General features: G+C 42.3%; 2 protein-coding genes across 51 annotated transcripts in view; one reads left to right on the top strand and one right to left on the bottom strand.

Moving 5' to 3' along the window:
* LOC127915743 (M1-specific T cell receptor beta chain-like) overlaps nt 1-16,315 on the bottom strand; it is a 37,512-nt gene that overhangs the window by 4,884 nt on the left and 16,313 nt on the right. Inside the window, exons 5-7 of the mRNA XM_052496161.1 lie at nt 5,973-6,025; nt 3,180-3,530; nt 2,999-3,025 (exon numbers count right to left, since the gene is read on the bottom strand). Of these exons, the coding sequence (XP_052352121.1) occupies nt 2,999-3,025; nt 3,180-3,530; nt 5,973-6,025 (431 nt within the window). The remainder of the gene's footprint in view (nt 1-2,998; nt 3,026-3,179; nt 3,531-5,972; nt 6,026-16,315) is intronic.
* Nucleotides 332-2,989, top strand: LOC127915737 (uncharacterized). Of its 50 annotated transcripts, XM_052496125.1 has the most exons (9): nt 332-450; nt 606-905; nt 991-1,040; nt 1,071-1,180; nt 1,563-1,577; nt 1,754-1,843; nt 1,907-2,286; nt 2,317-2,726; nt 2,833-2,989. In XM_052496125.1, the coding sequence occupies exons 1-9, from the start codon at nt 340-342 to the stop codon at nt 2,954-2,956; spliced, it is 1,590 nt and encodes a 529-aa protein (XP_052352085.1). In that variant the 5' UTR covers nt 332-339; the 3' UTR covers nt 2,957-2,989. The 50 variants fall into 50 exon arrangements, with proteins under 50 accessions (XP_052352085.1, XP_052352079.1, XP_052352078.1 ...); XM_052496119.1 differs by lacking the exon at nt 1,754-1,843 and having other exon boundaries at nt 1,563-1,667; nt 1,877-2,286; XM_052496118.1 differs by lacking the exon at nt 1,754-1,843 and having other exon boundaries at nt 1,071-1,195; nt 1,563-1,667; nt 1,877-2,286.

Raw genomic sequence — 16,315 nt, 5'->3', positions numbered from 1 at the left:
GTGTTTCTGGGTTATAAATATGACTAGGTTGGGTCATTAACCCTACCCTAAAGGCAACCCTAACCCCTAAAGGTCATCAGTAATGCAGATCCCTACCCTCAGTATACCTTAAGGTCTAGTAATCTAAGTATGCCCTAATCTAAATGCAGACCTAACCCCAACTCTAACCCAGTAAACCCTAAACCCCAAACCAGGATGCAGGTCCTCACTGCAGGTCATCAGTACAGTATACAGGTCATCAGTATGCAGGTCATCAGTATGCAGGTCATCAGTATGCAGGTCATCAGTATGCAGGTCAGTCAGTATACAGGTCATCAGTACAGTATGCAGGTCATCAGTATGCAGGTCATCAGTATGCAGGTCATCAGTATGCAGGTCATCAGTATGCAGGTCATCAGTATGCAGGTCATCAGTATACAGGTCATCAGTATGCAGGTCATCAGTATACAGGTCAGTATACAGGTCATCAGTATGCAGGTCATCAGTCAGTATGCAGGTCATCAGTATGCAGGTCATCAGTACAGTATACAGGTCATCAGTATGCAGGTCATCAGTCACAGGTCATCAGTATACAGGTCATCAGTATGCAGGTCATCAGTATACAGGTCATCAGTATGCAGGTCATCAGTATACAGGTCATCAGTATACAGGTCATCAGTATGCAGGTCATCAGTATGCAGGTCATCAGTATGCAGGTCATCAGTATACAGGTCATCAGTATGCAGGTCATCAGTATACAGGTCATCAGTATGCAGGTCATCAGTATGCAGGTCATCAGTATACAGGTCATCAGTATGCAGGTCATCAGTATACAGGTCATCAGTATGCAGGTCATCAGTATGCAGGTCATCAGTATACAGGTCATCAGTATACAGGTCATCAGTATGCAGGTCATCAGTATGCAGGTCATCAGTATACAGGTCATCAGTACAGTATGCAGGTCATCAGTATGCAGGTCATCAGTATGCAGGTCATCAGTACAGTATGCAGGTCATCAGTATGCAGGTCATCAGTATGCAGGTCATCAGTACAGTATGCAGGTCATCAGTATGCAGGTCATCAGTATGCAGGTCATCAGTACAGTATGCAGGTCATCAGTATGCAGGTCATCAGTATGCAGGTCATCAGTATGCAGGTCATCAGTATACAGGTCATCAGTATGCAGGTCATCAGTATGCAGGTCATCAGTATGCAGGTCATCAGTACAGTATGCAGGTCATCAGTATGCAGGTCATCAGTATGCAGGTCATCAGTATGCAGGTCATCAGTATGCAGGTCATCAGTACAGTATGCAGGTCATCAGTATGCAGGTCATCAGTATACAGGTCATCAGTATGCAGGTCATCAGTATACAGGTCAGTATACAGGTCATCAGTATGCAGGTCATCAGTATGCAGGTCATCAGTATGCAGGTCATCAGTATGCAGGTCATCAGTATGCAGGTCATCAGTATGCAGGTCATCAGTATGCAGGTCATCAGTATGCAGGTCATCAGTATGCAGGTCATCAGTATGCAGGTCATCAGTATGCAGGTCATCAGTATGCAGGTCATCAGTATGCAGATCATCAGTATGCAGGTCATCAGTATACAGGTCATCAGTATGCAGGTCATCAGTATGCAGGTCATCAGTATGCAGGTCATCAGTATGCAGGTCATCAGTATGCAGGTCATCAGTATGCAGGTCATCAGTATGCAGGTCATCAGTATGCAGGTCATCAGTATGCAGGTCATCAGTATGCAGGTCATCATCAGGTCATCCGTATGCAGGTCATCAGTATGCAGGTCATCAGTATACAGGTCATCAGTATACAGGTCATCAGTATACAGGTCATCAGTATGCAGGTCATCATCAGTATGCAGGTCATCAGTATACAGGTCATCAGTATACAGGTCATCAGTATGCAGGTCATCAGTACAGTATGCAGGTCATCAGTATGCAGGTCATCAGTATACAGGTCATCAGTATGCAGGTCATCAGTATACAGGTCATCAGTATGCAGGTCATCAGTATGCAGGTCATCAGTATGCAGGTCATCAGTATACAGGTCATCAGTATGCAGGTCATCAGTATACAGGTCATCAGTATGCAGGTCATCAGTATGCAGGTCATCAGTATGCAGGTCATCAGTATACAGGTCATCAGTATACAGGTCATCAGTATGCAGGTCATCAGTATGCAGGTCATCAGTATGCAGGTCATCAGTATGCAGGTCATCAGTATGCAGGTCATCAGTATGCAGGTCATCAGTATGCAGGTCATCAGTATACAGGTCATCAGTATGCAGGTCATCAGTATACAGGTCATCAGTATGCAGGTCATCAGTATGCAGGTCATCAGTATGCAGGTCATCAGTATGCAGGTCATCAGTATGCAGGTCATCAGTATGCAGGTCATCAGTATGCAGGTCATCAGTATGCAGGTCATCAGTATACAGGTCATCAGTATGCAGGTCATCAGTATACAGGTCATCAGTATGCAGGTCATCAGTATGCAGGTCATCAGTATGCAGGTCATCAGTATGCAGGTCATCAGTATGCAGGTCATCAGTATGCAGGTCATCAGTATGCAGGTCATCAGTATGCAGGTCATCAGTATGCAGGTCATCAGTATACAGGTCATCAGTATGCAGGTCATCAGTATGCAGGTCATCAGTATGCAGGTCATCAGTATGCAGGTCATCAGTACAGTATGCAGGTCATCAGTATGCAGGTCATCAGTATGCAGGTCAGTATGCAGGTCATCAGTATGCAGGTCATCAGTATGCAGGTCATCAGTATGCAGGTCATCAGTAGGTCATCAGTATGCAGGTCATCAGTATGCAGGTCATCAGGTCATCAGTATGCAGGTCATCAGTACAGTATGCAGGTCATCAGTATGCAGGTCATCAGTATACAGGTCATCAGTATGCAGGTCATCAGTATGCAGGTCATCAGTACAGTATGCCCTGTATTTAGGTATGTAGAAAAATAACTGTAGTATAAAATGGGCACATTTACCTGTCGTTATCTCTCCCCGACTTTGACCTGAAAGAAACAAAGAAGGAGAGTTTCAGATGAGATTATACATCACGGTACCACTTAGACATTGGGGAATGCATTGGAGCCTCAAAACTAGTGTACTAGTTCAGTCAAATCTCTTTCTTCTCAGAAACACAGACTGTGTTCATTGTTTTATTACCTTGGAGATCTCCACTAATGGTGTCTTTCACTTGTATATATCCAGTCCCATTGTAAAAGCTGACATTGCAGGTGAATCTGTTCTCTGGTTTGTGCCATTCATTGGCTGGGACTTTCAGTCTGCTGGTGATACTGTATAAACCATCTTTATCCCACAAGGCCCTGTTGTCGGTCCCGGCACCTTCAGTTCTGTTGACATTGTTGACTTGCCAGAAGACCGTGACGTGGTCGGGGTAGAAGCGGGTGGCTACACACACTAGGGTCTTCTTCTTCTTCTTGTTTCTATCTTCACACTCCCTAGCGGAGGGTGCTAGGACTTTCACTGTGGGTTCAGTGACTTTGATGTTGGGATCTGCATGGAGAAAATAGTGGAGTATTTTAACACTCAATCAATAGCTCTGTTTGCTGTCGACATCATACCTGAACCCGAGTGCTTTAAAACACAGTTCATCACAAAATGAATCGATGAGAGAGTTCATTACAAAATGAATCAATGAGACAGTTCATCACAAAATGAATCAATGAGACAGTTCATCACAAAATGAATCAATGAGACAGTTCATCACAAAATGAATCAATGAGACAGTTCATCACAAAATGAATCAATGAGAGAGTTCATCACAAAACGAATCAATGAGACAGTTCATCACAAAATGAATCAATGAGACAGTTAATCACAAAATGAATCGATGAGACAGTTAATCACAAAATGAATCAATGAGACAGTTAATCACAAAATTAATCAATGAGACAGTTAATCACAAAATGAATCAATGAGACAGTTAATCACAAAATGAATCAATGAGACAGTTCATCACAAAATGAATCAATGAGACAGTTAATCACAAAATGAATCAATGAGACAGTTAATCACAAAATGAATCAATGAGACAGTTAATCACAAAATGAATCAATGAGACAGTTAATCACAAAATGAATCAATGAGAGAGTTCATCACAAAATGAATCAATGAGACAGTTCATCACAAAATGAATCAATGAGACAGTTAATCACAAAATTAATCAATGAGACAGTTAATCACAAAATGAATCAATGAGACAGTTCATCACAAAATGAATCAATGAGACAGTTAATCACAAAATGAATCAATGAGACAGTTAATCACAAAATGAATCAATGAGACAGTTAATCACAAAATGAATCAATGAGACAGTTCATCACAAAATGAATCAATGAGAGAGTTCATCACAAAATGAATCAATGAGACAGTTAATCACAAAATGAATCAATGAGACAGTTCATCACAAAATGAATCAATGAGACAGTTCATCACAAAATGAATCAATGAGACAGTTCATCACAAAATGAATCAATGAGACAGTTAATCACAAAATGAATCAATGAGACAGTTAATCACAAAATGAATCAATGAGACAGTTAATCACAAAATGAATCAATGAGACAGTTCATCACAAAATGAATCAATGAGACAGTTAATCACAAAATGAATCAATGAGACAGTTAATCACAAAATGAATCAATGAGACAGTTAATCACAAAATGAATCAATGAGACAGTTCATCACAAAATGAATCAATGAGACAGTTAATCACAAAATGAATCAATGAGACAGTTAATCACAAAATGAATCAATGAGACAGTTCATCACAAAATGAATCAATGAGACAGTTCATCACAAAATGAATCAATGAGAGAGTTCATCACAAAATGAATCAATGAGACAGTTAATCACAAAATGAATCAATGAGACAGTTCATCACAAAATGAATCAATGAGACAGTTCATCACAAAATGAATCAATGAGACAGTTCATCACAAAATGAATCAATGAGACAGTTAATCACAAAATGAATCAATGAGACAGTTCATGACAAATGAAAATGTCATTAATCAATAAATGAATCAATGAGAGTCAAACAAAATAGAAACACATTCTTACATAATTATTATTACTACAGTATTATTACAGTATTCTTATAGTATCATTATTACTACAGTATTATAACAGTATTCATATAGCATCATTATTACTACAGTATTATTACAGTATTATTACAGTATTCTTACAGTATTCTTATAGTATCATTATTACTACAGTATTATTACAGTATTCTTACAGTATTCTTATAGTATCATTATTACTACAGTATTATTACAGTATTCATATAGTATCATTATTACTACAGTATTATTATAGTATTCTTATAGTATCATTATTACTACAGTAGCATTACAGTATTATTACAGTATTCTTATAGTATCATTATTACTACAGTATTATTACAGTATTCTTATCGCATCATTATTACTACAGTATTATTACAGTATTATTACAGTATTCTTATAGTATCATTATTACTACAGTATTCTTACAGTATTCTTATAGTATCATTATTACTACAGTATTATTACAGTATTCTTATAGTATCATTATTACTACAGTAGTATTACAGTATTCCTATTACAATATTCTTACACTATTATAACAGTATTCTTACAGTATTATAACAGTATTCTTGCAGTATTATAACAGTATTCTTACAGTATTGTAACAGTATTACTACAGTATTCTAACAGTATTCTTACAGTATTACTACAGTATTCTTACAGTGTTACTACAGGTTCTACCAGTATTACAGTATTCTACCAGTATTACAGTATTCTAACAGTATTACTACAGTATTCTTACAGTATTTTACCAGTATTACTACAGTATTCTAACAGTATTACAGTATTCTACCAGTATTACAGTATTCTAACAGTATTACTACGGTATTCTTACAGTATTCTACCAGTATTACAGTATTCTTACCCAGAACTGTTAGCTTAGTTCCCTCTCCAAAGTAGGCAGCATAAGCACCAGAGCACACCACATACTCACAGACAGAAAACCAAGAGGATTCTAGCTACCCATTGGTGTATTTGCAGTAGTTTGGCTTGTAGCAAAGGAAGTAATACCGTATTTCTAAGCATGTCTATGTCGACTGAGCATAGGGCTAATTCACTTTATCATTAGCTCTTTGTACAGCTGAAATGTGCCCCCCCCCCTGAATATTTTCATGCTCAACTATGCCAGGAATGCAAAACAAACAAACCCCTTAATTAAACAATAATTTCATGATGATGTATTTGCAATATATTTTTTAAAGAATGTTGAAAAGCTGAATCCCTTACCTAGAACAGTGAGCCTGGTACCTGGACCAAACTCTGGCTTATCCGTGTACCACAGAGACATACCATGCTCTACATTACAGACACTGGATGACATCTGACACAGATCTGTTACTTTGCCTGTTCTGAACTGTCATGCACTTCCATTCAAACTGATACAACACCACAATATAGATTCATTACAACACCAAACGCCTGAGGAATTGGAACATTGTTTTATAAACCATAAAGATATTTTCTCTCCATCTCTGGTTTACACACCGGATAAAAAAAAACAAGACAACGTCTCTTTCACTAACAGATAAACCCATGACGGCATAGATAACAGATGACAGAATCAGTTTTCTCACCCAGAATTGTGAGTTTGGTGCCATTGCCGAAGTACGCCTGGTTGGTGTTCACACTGATACACAGCTACAGAAATAACCCCTCCTCACTACTCAGTAGTAGAGTTTAGCTGTAGCCTTTACACCCCCAACCTGCTGTCTTTGGTTGTTGGATTTAGTTATTCTATGAAATGTAATGACATCACAAAATCATTTCCAGATTATGTAGAGATGAAATGATCATTGTTTTGACCGAAGTACCGAAGACTGTGTCTGGTTCCACTGCGAAGGACCCTCTTCTCCTCTAGCTGATAGGTATTATAATGAAGGAAGACTGTGTCTGGTTCCACTACGAAGGACCCTCTTCTCCTCTAGCTGATAGGTATTATAATGAAGGAAGACTGTGTCTGGGCACGGAGCCAGACAGCTTTATAACCATGATGATTGGAGCACATAACTAATGCATTTACTGTGATCCATTCAAATACACTCTCTTACTTTAACACGATTTAGACGTATAGTCAAATGCGATATTTTCTATATTGCCAAATGTAAAAATGTTTTGGTCTTTGTTATTCCCTCGTGTACATTTGTCAGATAGAGTCCACAACAGTTCATTGTTCATTTTCTTACCTAAAACGGTGAGTTTGGTGCCGGCTCCAAAATATGCCTCCGAGTACGAGCACAGAGACTCAAAGCAGTATCTTTACTGTCTCTCTGACTTTGTTTCGACTCCATCTTTGTTACTCTGTTAAAGTTATTCAAAAACTCTTCACAGGACCTCTGAGACATTCAGCTGAGGGGGTTAAATCTGACATAGTTTACAACCAAATCAATTATGGGGACTATTTTACTAATGAAATTCAAGTGTGTTCCACCTCGACCAATCTTTAGGTCACATTCCACTCCATGAATATCAACCACACACTGTAACCTACAGACTGTGGCCATAAGATATAAAGGTGTTTAAATTGTAGTTTAAGAAAATCCCAATCAGGTTACGTTATATTATGTTGGTGTGTTGTCTCACCTAGAACAGTTAACCTGGTTCCTCCACTGAAGTCAGCCTGGCCGGCACCATTAGCACAGTACAGTGGAACACTGCTCTAATATAGATATATAGAGGTGCTGAGCAACACTGCTCTAATATAGATATATAGACGTACTGAGCCTGGCACCATTAGCACAGTACAGTGGAATACTGCTCTAGTATAGATATATAGACGTGCTGAGCCTGGCCGGCACCATTAACACAGTACAGTGGAATACTGCTCTAGTATAGATATATAGACGTGCTGAGCCTGGCCGGCACCATTAACACAGTACAGTGGAATACTGCTCTAATATAGATATACAGTATAGACGTGCTGAGCCTGGCTGGATACTGCTCTAGTCAAGCAAGTCCTTTTCTCGTCAACTTTAAATCGTACATGGCCTCCGATAACTGTATTGGTCAAGACGTCGTACCGATCAACACCGTGTTTCAACCAGTCAAACAAGACCGACACAGATGACTCAAACATACTGTAATACTACGATATCAAATCTCTTCTCACCAGTACGTTGTCTCACTCACATTCATTGTCCGTACGCCAAACATACTGTAATACTACGATATCAAATCTCTTCTCACCAGTATGTTGTCTCACTCACATTCATTGTCCATACGCCAAACATACTGTAATACTACGATATCAAATCTCTTCTCACCAGTACGTTGTCTCACTCACATTCATTGTCCGTAAGCCAAACATAGTGTACGGGATTACTTACCGAGAACTGATAATTTGGTGCCTTGTCCAAAATAGGCCTCATAGTTGACACAGTGTACAGGCTTAACATCAAAAAGCATTGAGTGGAGTAACACTAGTATGAACTAATCTAATGTACTGAATCTAGAATCAACTAACTCCTCACATCACCAAACCCCTAAACCACACATAGAGACCCATTAGTTCCATCATGGTGAATATTCTCTTACCCAGAACAGTCAGTTTGGTTCCTGCTCCAAAGAATGCAGGATCATAGTTGTCACAGTGAGGACATACTGAGCAGTAAATGTGCCAACCACTAGCTACTGAACTTGTCTACGCATTTGGCATCTAACATAATAACCGCTTTTTACGACTAGTCAGTTGTTCAAAGGAACTATTAGATCCATAAACATAACATTGTCAGGTACAGTAAGTAAATCAACGAGGAAGTATTTACCTAAAACAGTGAGTTTGGTTCCATTGCCAAAGAAGGCTGGTTGGTTTGAAGTCACAGTGTTTTCACATCAACCATTTAGTTCAGTTGAATCATAGACACTAATCAAACATCTCCAGGGTTACAGATCTATATGTCATTCATCTGAAGTGAACTTACCTAAAACTGTGAGTTTGGTTCCATTCCCAAAGTAGGCCTCACTTCCAGTGTCACATCGTTTTCCTCCTCTTCCAAAAATACCTCAGATCTCTTTGTTATTCAGCCTCAAGGGAATATGAACAGAGATACTCAGAGATACTCAGAGATGCTCTAAAAATAACTACCGAGTTCAGCAAAACATTTGGGGAGATTTTATGGTCAAACATGAATCAAACCAACTCCCTTATGTAACTAAATCTGACTTCATAAGTTTGTTGTCTTGTCCAGGAAAATGCTCCCAATAAAGTAGATTTTATAATCCTGAAGACTGGTTGAAATCTTGTTTTATCCTTCAGCATTATCAAAACATCTCTCCAGACTCCTCGACAGTCTGTAGTAGTGTGTGAATAGGCCCCAGACCTCTCCTGTAATGGAAGTGAATGGTAGGAGGTTTTTGTACGGCGTCTCTATGTAAATATATCACCGTGGCCCCCTGTCCCCACAGTGTGAAAGCATCACACAAAAACACTCGCTCTGTTCTTTCTGTTGTTTATTTCCCCTCCCCTGTTCTCTCTCTGTATCTCTCTCACCATCTCAGTCTCTCAGTATCTGTCTGAAGCAGCAGGTGTGTCGGCATGGAGGGTTACTGCAGTTGGATCCTGACCCTATAAATAGAACATCAAATTCATGATTTTAATAATAAACATTTACATTTGGATATTTACTTTTTTCTCTCTATTGATTGATGTATTGAATAACATCAATAAAAAAGACAATGTGAAAAGACAATATCCAAATGTAATGTTTATCATTAATATTATGGCATTCTACTGTTGTTACTGGAGTAGGATCTTGGTCCAAACTGACAGCTTCTATTTCCGTCAGCAGTACTAAGAAAAGCAGCAGGGAGGAGAGGAGGAGGAGAGGAGGAGGAGGAGGAGGGGGAGGAGGAGGAGGGAGGAGAGGAGAGGAGGGGGAGGGAGGGAGGAGAGGAGGAGGAGGAGGGGGAGGGAGGAGAGGAGAGGAGGGGGAGGAGGGGGAGGAGGAGAGGAGGAGGGAGGAGGAGGAGAGGAGAGGAGGAGAGGAGGGGAGGAGGAGAGAGGGAGGAGGAGGGAGGAGGGGGAGGAGAGGAGAGGAGGAGGAGGGAGGAGGAGGGGGGGAGGAGGAGGAGGAGAGGAAGAGGGGGATGAGGAGAGGAGGAGGAGGAGGAGGAGGGGGAGGGAGGGAGGAGGAGGAGGAGGAGGAGGAGGGGGAGGGAGGAGGAGGGGGAGGAGGAGGAGGAGGAGAGGAGGAGGAGGAGGAGGAGGAGGAGGAGGAGGAGGAGGAGAGGAGGACGAGAGGAGGGAGAGGAGGAGGGGAGGAGAGGAGGAGGGGGATGAGGAGAGGAGGGGGGAGGAGGAGGGGAGGAGGGGAGGAGGGAGGAGGAGGAGGATGAGGAGGAGGAGGAGGGGGAGGAGAGGAGGAGGGGGAGGAGGGAGGAGAGGAGGGGGATGGAGAGGAGGAGGAGATGATGGAGAGGAGGGGGAGGAGAGGAGGAGGAGGAGGAGAGGAGGGGGAGGAGGAGGGGGATGAGGCAAGGACAAATGTTTTTTAAAATCTAAAAATGTAAATGACAGCTGTCTAAGGCACAGCCCTGTCCCCTCTCCCTCTCCAATCCCCCTGCCATGCTGCATCACGTGACAGTAACAGCCTATCATAGAGCAGGGCTGACAAGATCCAGTCTTAAACTTGCACTACATTCTAACTTGATTCTAATTGCATTTGATCATATCTTTTTATTTTTTTATATTTTTTAATCAACCTTTATTTAACTGGTAGGAGGTATCTGCTTTAGTGACAGTATCATTATATTGTGGAATGGTTTGTATAAAAGGTATATATGTATTTAGGGATAATCTTAAATGTGTTTCTTTTGTTTTATATCTCAAGCCAATGGAATTGAATTGAATAGGATACTATAGAATTCCTGTGTGACTTTGTGTAATCCCACAGTTATCCTCCAGAGGTCAGTGTAGGATCATCTCTGAGAAATGTCTCCCTTTTTAATCGAAGAGCTTCATTTGATATCAAGGGTAGGTTTATACACTAGCAGTGGTGGAAAAAGTACCCAGTTGTCATACTTGAGTAAAAGTAAAGACACCTTCATAGAAAATGATTCAAGTAACAATGAAAGTCACCCAGTAAAATACTACTTGAGTATAAGCCCAAAAGTATTTGGTTTAAAATATACTTAAGTAGCAAAAGTAAAAGTATAAATCATTTCAAATTCCTGATATTAAGCAAACCAGACGTCACCATTTGATCTGGTATTTGATCTACTTAGCCAGGGGCACACTCCAACACTCAGACAGTGTGTTTAGTGAGTCCTCCAGATCAGAGGCAGTAGTGATGACCAGGGCTGTTCTCTGTTTAGTGAGTCCTCCAGATCAGAGGCAGTAGGGAGGACCAGGGATGTTCTCTGTTTAGTGAGTCCTCCAGATCAGAGGCAGTAGAGATGACCAGGGATGTTCTCTGTTTAGTGAGTCTTCCAGATCAGAGTCAGTAGGGAGGACCAGGGATGTTCTCTGTTTAGTGAGTCCTCCAGATCAGAGGCAGTAGGGAGGACCAGGGATGTTCTCTGTTTAGTGAGTCCTCCAGATCAGAGGCAGTAGAGATGACCAGGGATGTTCTCTGTTTAGTGAGTCCTCCAGATCAGAGGCAGTAGGGAGGACCAGGGATGTTCTCTGTTTAGTGAATCCTCCAGATCAGAGGCAGTAGGGATGACCAGGGATGTTCTCTGTTTAGTGAGTCCTCCAGATCAGAGGCAGTAGGGATGACCAGGGATGTTCTCTGTTTAGTGAGTCCTCCAGATCAGAGGCAGTAGGGATGACCAGGGATGTTCTCTGTTTAGTGAGTCCTCCAGATCAGAGGCAGTAGGGATGACCAGGGATGTTCTCTGTTTAGTGAGTCCTCCAGATCAGAGGCAGTGACGTCACGCACTCAAAAAGTCTCAACCAATCACCCGACGGTTTCTATGTCGAGAGTCATGAATATTCATGAAATTGTGTTGCCGGGCAATGATGGAGGTTCAGCTAGCTAGCTATCTTGCTAATGTTAGTTAACACAGATGAAAAGGGGTTGACATTCGTTAGTTAATAAACTATGGTTAAAAGCTTCCTTGTGTTGTGTGCCTTTTTCTGCAGTCCATATTTCTAGGCATCGTTTTGTTTGTGTCTAACAACGTTAGATACTGAACATAGGTCATGTTTCTAACATAGCATTAGGTACGTTCACGTTGGAACAAGAATTACTAGCCCAACATAAGATATTCGGGTTGAGTACCGGGTGGTAGCCGGCTAGTAACAGTGTCTAAAGTTCAGACAGATACTCGGCTAGTAACAGTGTCTAAAGTTCAGACAGGATACTGGGCGGAGGCCGGCTAGTAACAGTGTCTAAAGTTCAGACAGGATACTGGGCGGAGGCCGGCTAGTAACAGTGTCTAAAGTTCAGACAGGATACTGGGCGGAGGCCGGCTAGTAACAGTGTCTAAAGTTCAGACAGGATACTGGGCGGAGGCCGGAGGCCGGCTAGTAACAGTGTCTAAAGTTCAGACAGGATACTGGGCGGAGGCCGGCTAGTAACAGTGTCTAAAGTTCAGACAGGATATTGGGCGGAGGCCGGCTAGTGGTGACTATTTAACAGTCTGATGGCCTGAGGACTGGTTCTAGTGAATGTTAGCAGCTTACTTAGATGCAGCAAAGGAGCTTGTGAAAAATGTTATGAATTCAATTAAATAATTAACCTGATGGACAAATGTCCTCCCGTTCCCACTGGTCTGGCTGTTTACTAACGTTTACAGTCCTCTTCGGCTTGTGGAAGAAGGGGACTGAGTGGCGTAGCTGTCTAAGGCACTGCATCACAGTTCTAGAGGCGCCACTACAAACCCAGGTTCGATCACGGGCTGTATCACAACCGGCTGTGATCGGGAGCCCCACAGGGCGGCACACAATTGGCCCAGCGTCGTCCGGGTTAGTGGAGGGTTTGGCCCGGGTAGGCCGTCATTGTAAATAAGGATTTGTTCTTAACTGACTTGCCAGGTTAAATACAATTTTAAAAATAAGGTGGTAAGTATATCTTTGTCTGTGTGGGGGCCAATGCTGGGGTGGGCAAGGAGTCATGTACCCTCAATTTGCTGGCCCCTGTGCACATTCCTGATAGCAGAGGTATTGCTCCTCTGTCACCGGTTGGAGAGTAAGCTATGACCCGCTAGCTAACAACAGTTACCTAGCTACAACATAAACAAATACTATTCAAGCATTCTGTCCTGAATTCAATTGTGAATATTGCTGAGAATTTAACCAAAAATATTGAACTTCTCTGTGGTTCGGGTGTCTCTGTTGACAACTTCTCTGTGGTTCAGGTGTCTCTGTTGACAACTTCTCTGTGGTTCGGGTGTCTCTGTTGACAACTTCTCTGTGGTTCAGGTGTCTCTGTTGACAACTTCTCTGTGGTTCAGGTCTCTCTGTTGGCAACTTCTCTGTGGTTCAGGTGTCTCTGTTGACAACTTCTCTGTGGTTCGGGTGTCTCTGTTGACAACTTCTCTGTGGTTGGTGTCTCTGTTGACAACTCCTCTGTGGTTCAGGTGTCTCTGTTGACAACTTCTCTGTGGTTCAGGTGTCTCTGTTGACAACTCCTCTGTGGTTCAGGTGTCTCTGTTGACAACTTCTCTGTGGTTCAGGTGTCTCTGTTGACAACTCCTCTGTGGTTCGGTGTCTCTGTTGACAACTTCTCTGTGGTTCAGGTGTCTCTGTTGACAACTTCTCTGTGGTTCAGGTGTCTCTGTTGACAACTCCTCTGTGGTTAGGGTGTCTCTGTTGACAACTTCTCTGTGGTTCAGGTGTCTCTGTTGACAACTCCTCTGTGGTTCATTAACAGGAAGTGTCTCTGTTGACAACTTCTCTGTGGTTCAGGTGTCTCTGTTGACAACTTCTCTGTGGTTAAAGGTGTCTCTGTTGACAACTTCTCTGTGGTTCAGGTGTCTCTGATTGACAACTCCTCTGTGGTTCGGGTGTCTCTGTTGACAACTTCTCTGTGGTTCAGTTGTCTCTGTTGACAACTTCTCTGTGGTTGGAGAGTGTCTCTGTTGACAACTTCTCTGTGATTCACTTGTCTCTGTTGACAAGATTCTCTGTGGTTCGGGTGTCTCTGTTGACAAGTCTCTGTGGTGGAGAGTGTCTCTGTTGAACAACTTCTCTGTGGTTCAGGTGTCTCTGTTGACAACTTCTCTGTGGAAGATGGTGTCTCTGTTGACAACTTCTCTGTCCAGGTTCAGGTGTCTCTGTTGACAACTTCTCTGTGATTCACTTGTCTCTGTTGACAACTTCTCTGTGGTTCAGGTGTCTCTGTTGACAACTTCTCTGTGGTTCACTTGTCTCTGTTGACAACTTCTCTGTGATTCAGGTGTCTCTGTCGACAACTTCTCTGTGGAAGATGGTGTCTCTGTTGACAACTTCTCTGTGGTTCAGGTGTCTCTGTTGACAAGATTCTCTGTGGTTCGGGTGTCTCAGAAGAAGTTGACAACTTCTCTGTGGTTCAGGTGTCTCTGATTGACAACTTCTCTGTGGTTCGGAGTGTCTCTGTTGACAACTTCTCTGTGGTTCAGGTGTCTCTGTTGACAACTTCTCTGTGATTCACTTGTCTCTGATTGACAACTTCTCTGTGGTTCAGGTGTCTCTGTTGACAACTTCTCTGCGGTTCAGGTGTCTCTGTTGACAACTTCTCTGTGGTTCAGGTGTCTCTGTTGACAACTTCTCTGTGGTTCAGGTGTCTCTGTTGACAACTTCTCTGTGGTTCAGGTGTCTCTGTTGACAACTTCTCTGTGGTTGGTGTCTCTGTTGACAACTTGATGGAATGTCTTGGAGGTCATTTCAAAAAGTGCCTATAATATTTCAAACTCCCTTTACCAAGAAAACTAGCGAGTCCAGAACTGGAGACCATGTCCAGGAGTTCTCAGCTGAGGTGACAAATGTCGGTCAGGAATAATGGCGGAGAAAAGAGGAGGAGTCCAGAAAACTCTCTTTGACATGCATTGGCCAATCAAAATCTAATATAGAGATGACGTATGACCTTAGAATCACTGACTAGGCCAGAAGAAGTGGAAGAGGTCACAAAACTCAAAACTGAACAGTTTTCTGATTTCAAAAACATTAACAGGAAGATGGTTTTCTATTCAATCCGTATCACTGAAGCGTCACAGATTCCCAATCAAAATTTGAAAGGTATTTTTCCAATCCGATTGAGCCGACTGGTTCACTGAATGTAGTCTCCAGAAGAAGATAAAGCGGGAACATGGCTTTTCAATTTCAGTCACGCTGTAAAGCTGAACTCCTACAATGTGGATCAGAAGAAACAAGCCCTAAGTCCAGAAGAAGACTGAGAGCCCTAAGTATAACGGGATTCTTCCTGGGAAGGAGAGGTGGACCAAAATGAGCATAGTTATAGTTCATGTTTTTAATAATCTCAACATGAACATCATACAAAATAATAAACGTGGCAAAACCGAAACAGCCCAGTCTAGTGAAACAAACACCAAGACAGGAAACAACCACCCACAAGACCCCAACACAGAAAAACAGGCAACCTAAAGAAGATGGCTCCCAATCAGAGACAATGACTAACCATATCAGGCCAAACATAGAAATAGACAAACTAGACATATAACATAGAATGTCTCAGATCACACCCTGACCAAACAAAACATAGAAACATACAAAGCAAACTATGGTCAGGGTGTGAGTCCAGAAGAAGATGGAGAGATCCAGAGATGGAAGATGGCCCTGGAGATGGAGATCCAGAAGGAGATGGAGATAAGTCCAGAAGAAGATGGAGAGCCCTAAGTCCAGAAGAAGACGGAGAGCCCTAAGTCCAGAAGAAGATGGAGACGGAAGATGGGAGAGCCGGAGTCCAGAAGAAGATGGAGAGCCCTAAGTCCAGAAGAAGAGATGGAGAAGAAGATGGAGATGGAGTCCAGAAGAAGATGGAGAGCCCTGGAGAAGAGATGGAGATGGAGATGGAGATGGAGATGGAGATGGAGATGGAGATGGAGATGGAGACGGAGACGGAGACGGAGATGGAGATGGAGATGGAGATGGAGATGGAGATGGAGACGGAGACGGAGATGGAGATGGAGATGGAGATGGAGATGGAGATGGAGACGGAGATGGAGATGGAGATGGAGATGGAGATGGAGATGGAGATGGAGACGGAGACGGAGACGGAGACGGAGATGGAGACGGAGATGGAGATGGAGATGGAGACGGAGATGGAGATGGAG

The sequence above is a fragment of the Oncorhynchus keta genome, chromosome 35 (assembly GCF_023373465.1).
Source record: "Oncorhynchus keta strain PuntledgeMale-10-30-2019 chromosome 35, Oket_V2, whole genome shotgun sequence".
NCBI lineage: Eukaryota > Metazoa > Chordata > Actinopteri > Salmoniformes > Salmonidae > Oncorhynchus > Oncorhynchus keta.
Note: the sequence above shows the minus strand (reverse complement) of the source record. Positions and strands in the feature narration are given on the sequence as shown.

Excerpts from the sequence above, each read along its gene's own strand:
- LOC127915737 (XM_052496111.1), top strand. The coding sequence starts at position 340 with ATGCAGGTCATCAGTATGCAGGTCATCAGTATGCAGGTCATCAGTATG. Across the intron at positions 1,356-1,592 it reads TGCAGGTCATCAGTATACAG|GTCATCAGTATGCAGGTCAT; the intron begins GTCAGTATACAG and ends ATCAGTATACAG. Across the intron at positions 2,287-2,316 it reads TACAGGTCATCAGTATGCAG|GTCATCAGTATGCAGGTCAT; the intron begins GTCATCAGTATA and ends ATCAGTATGCAG.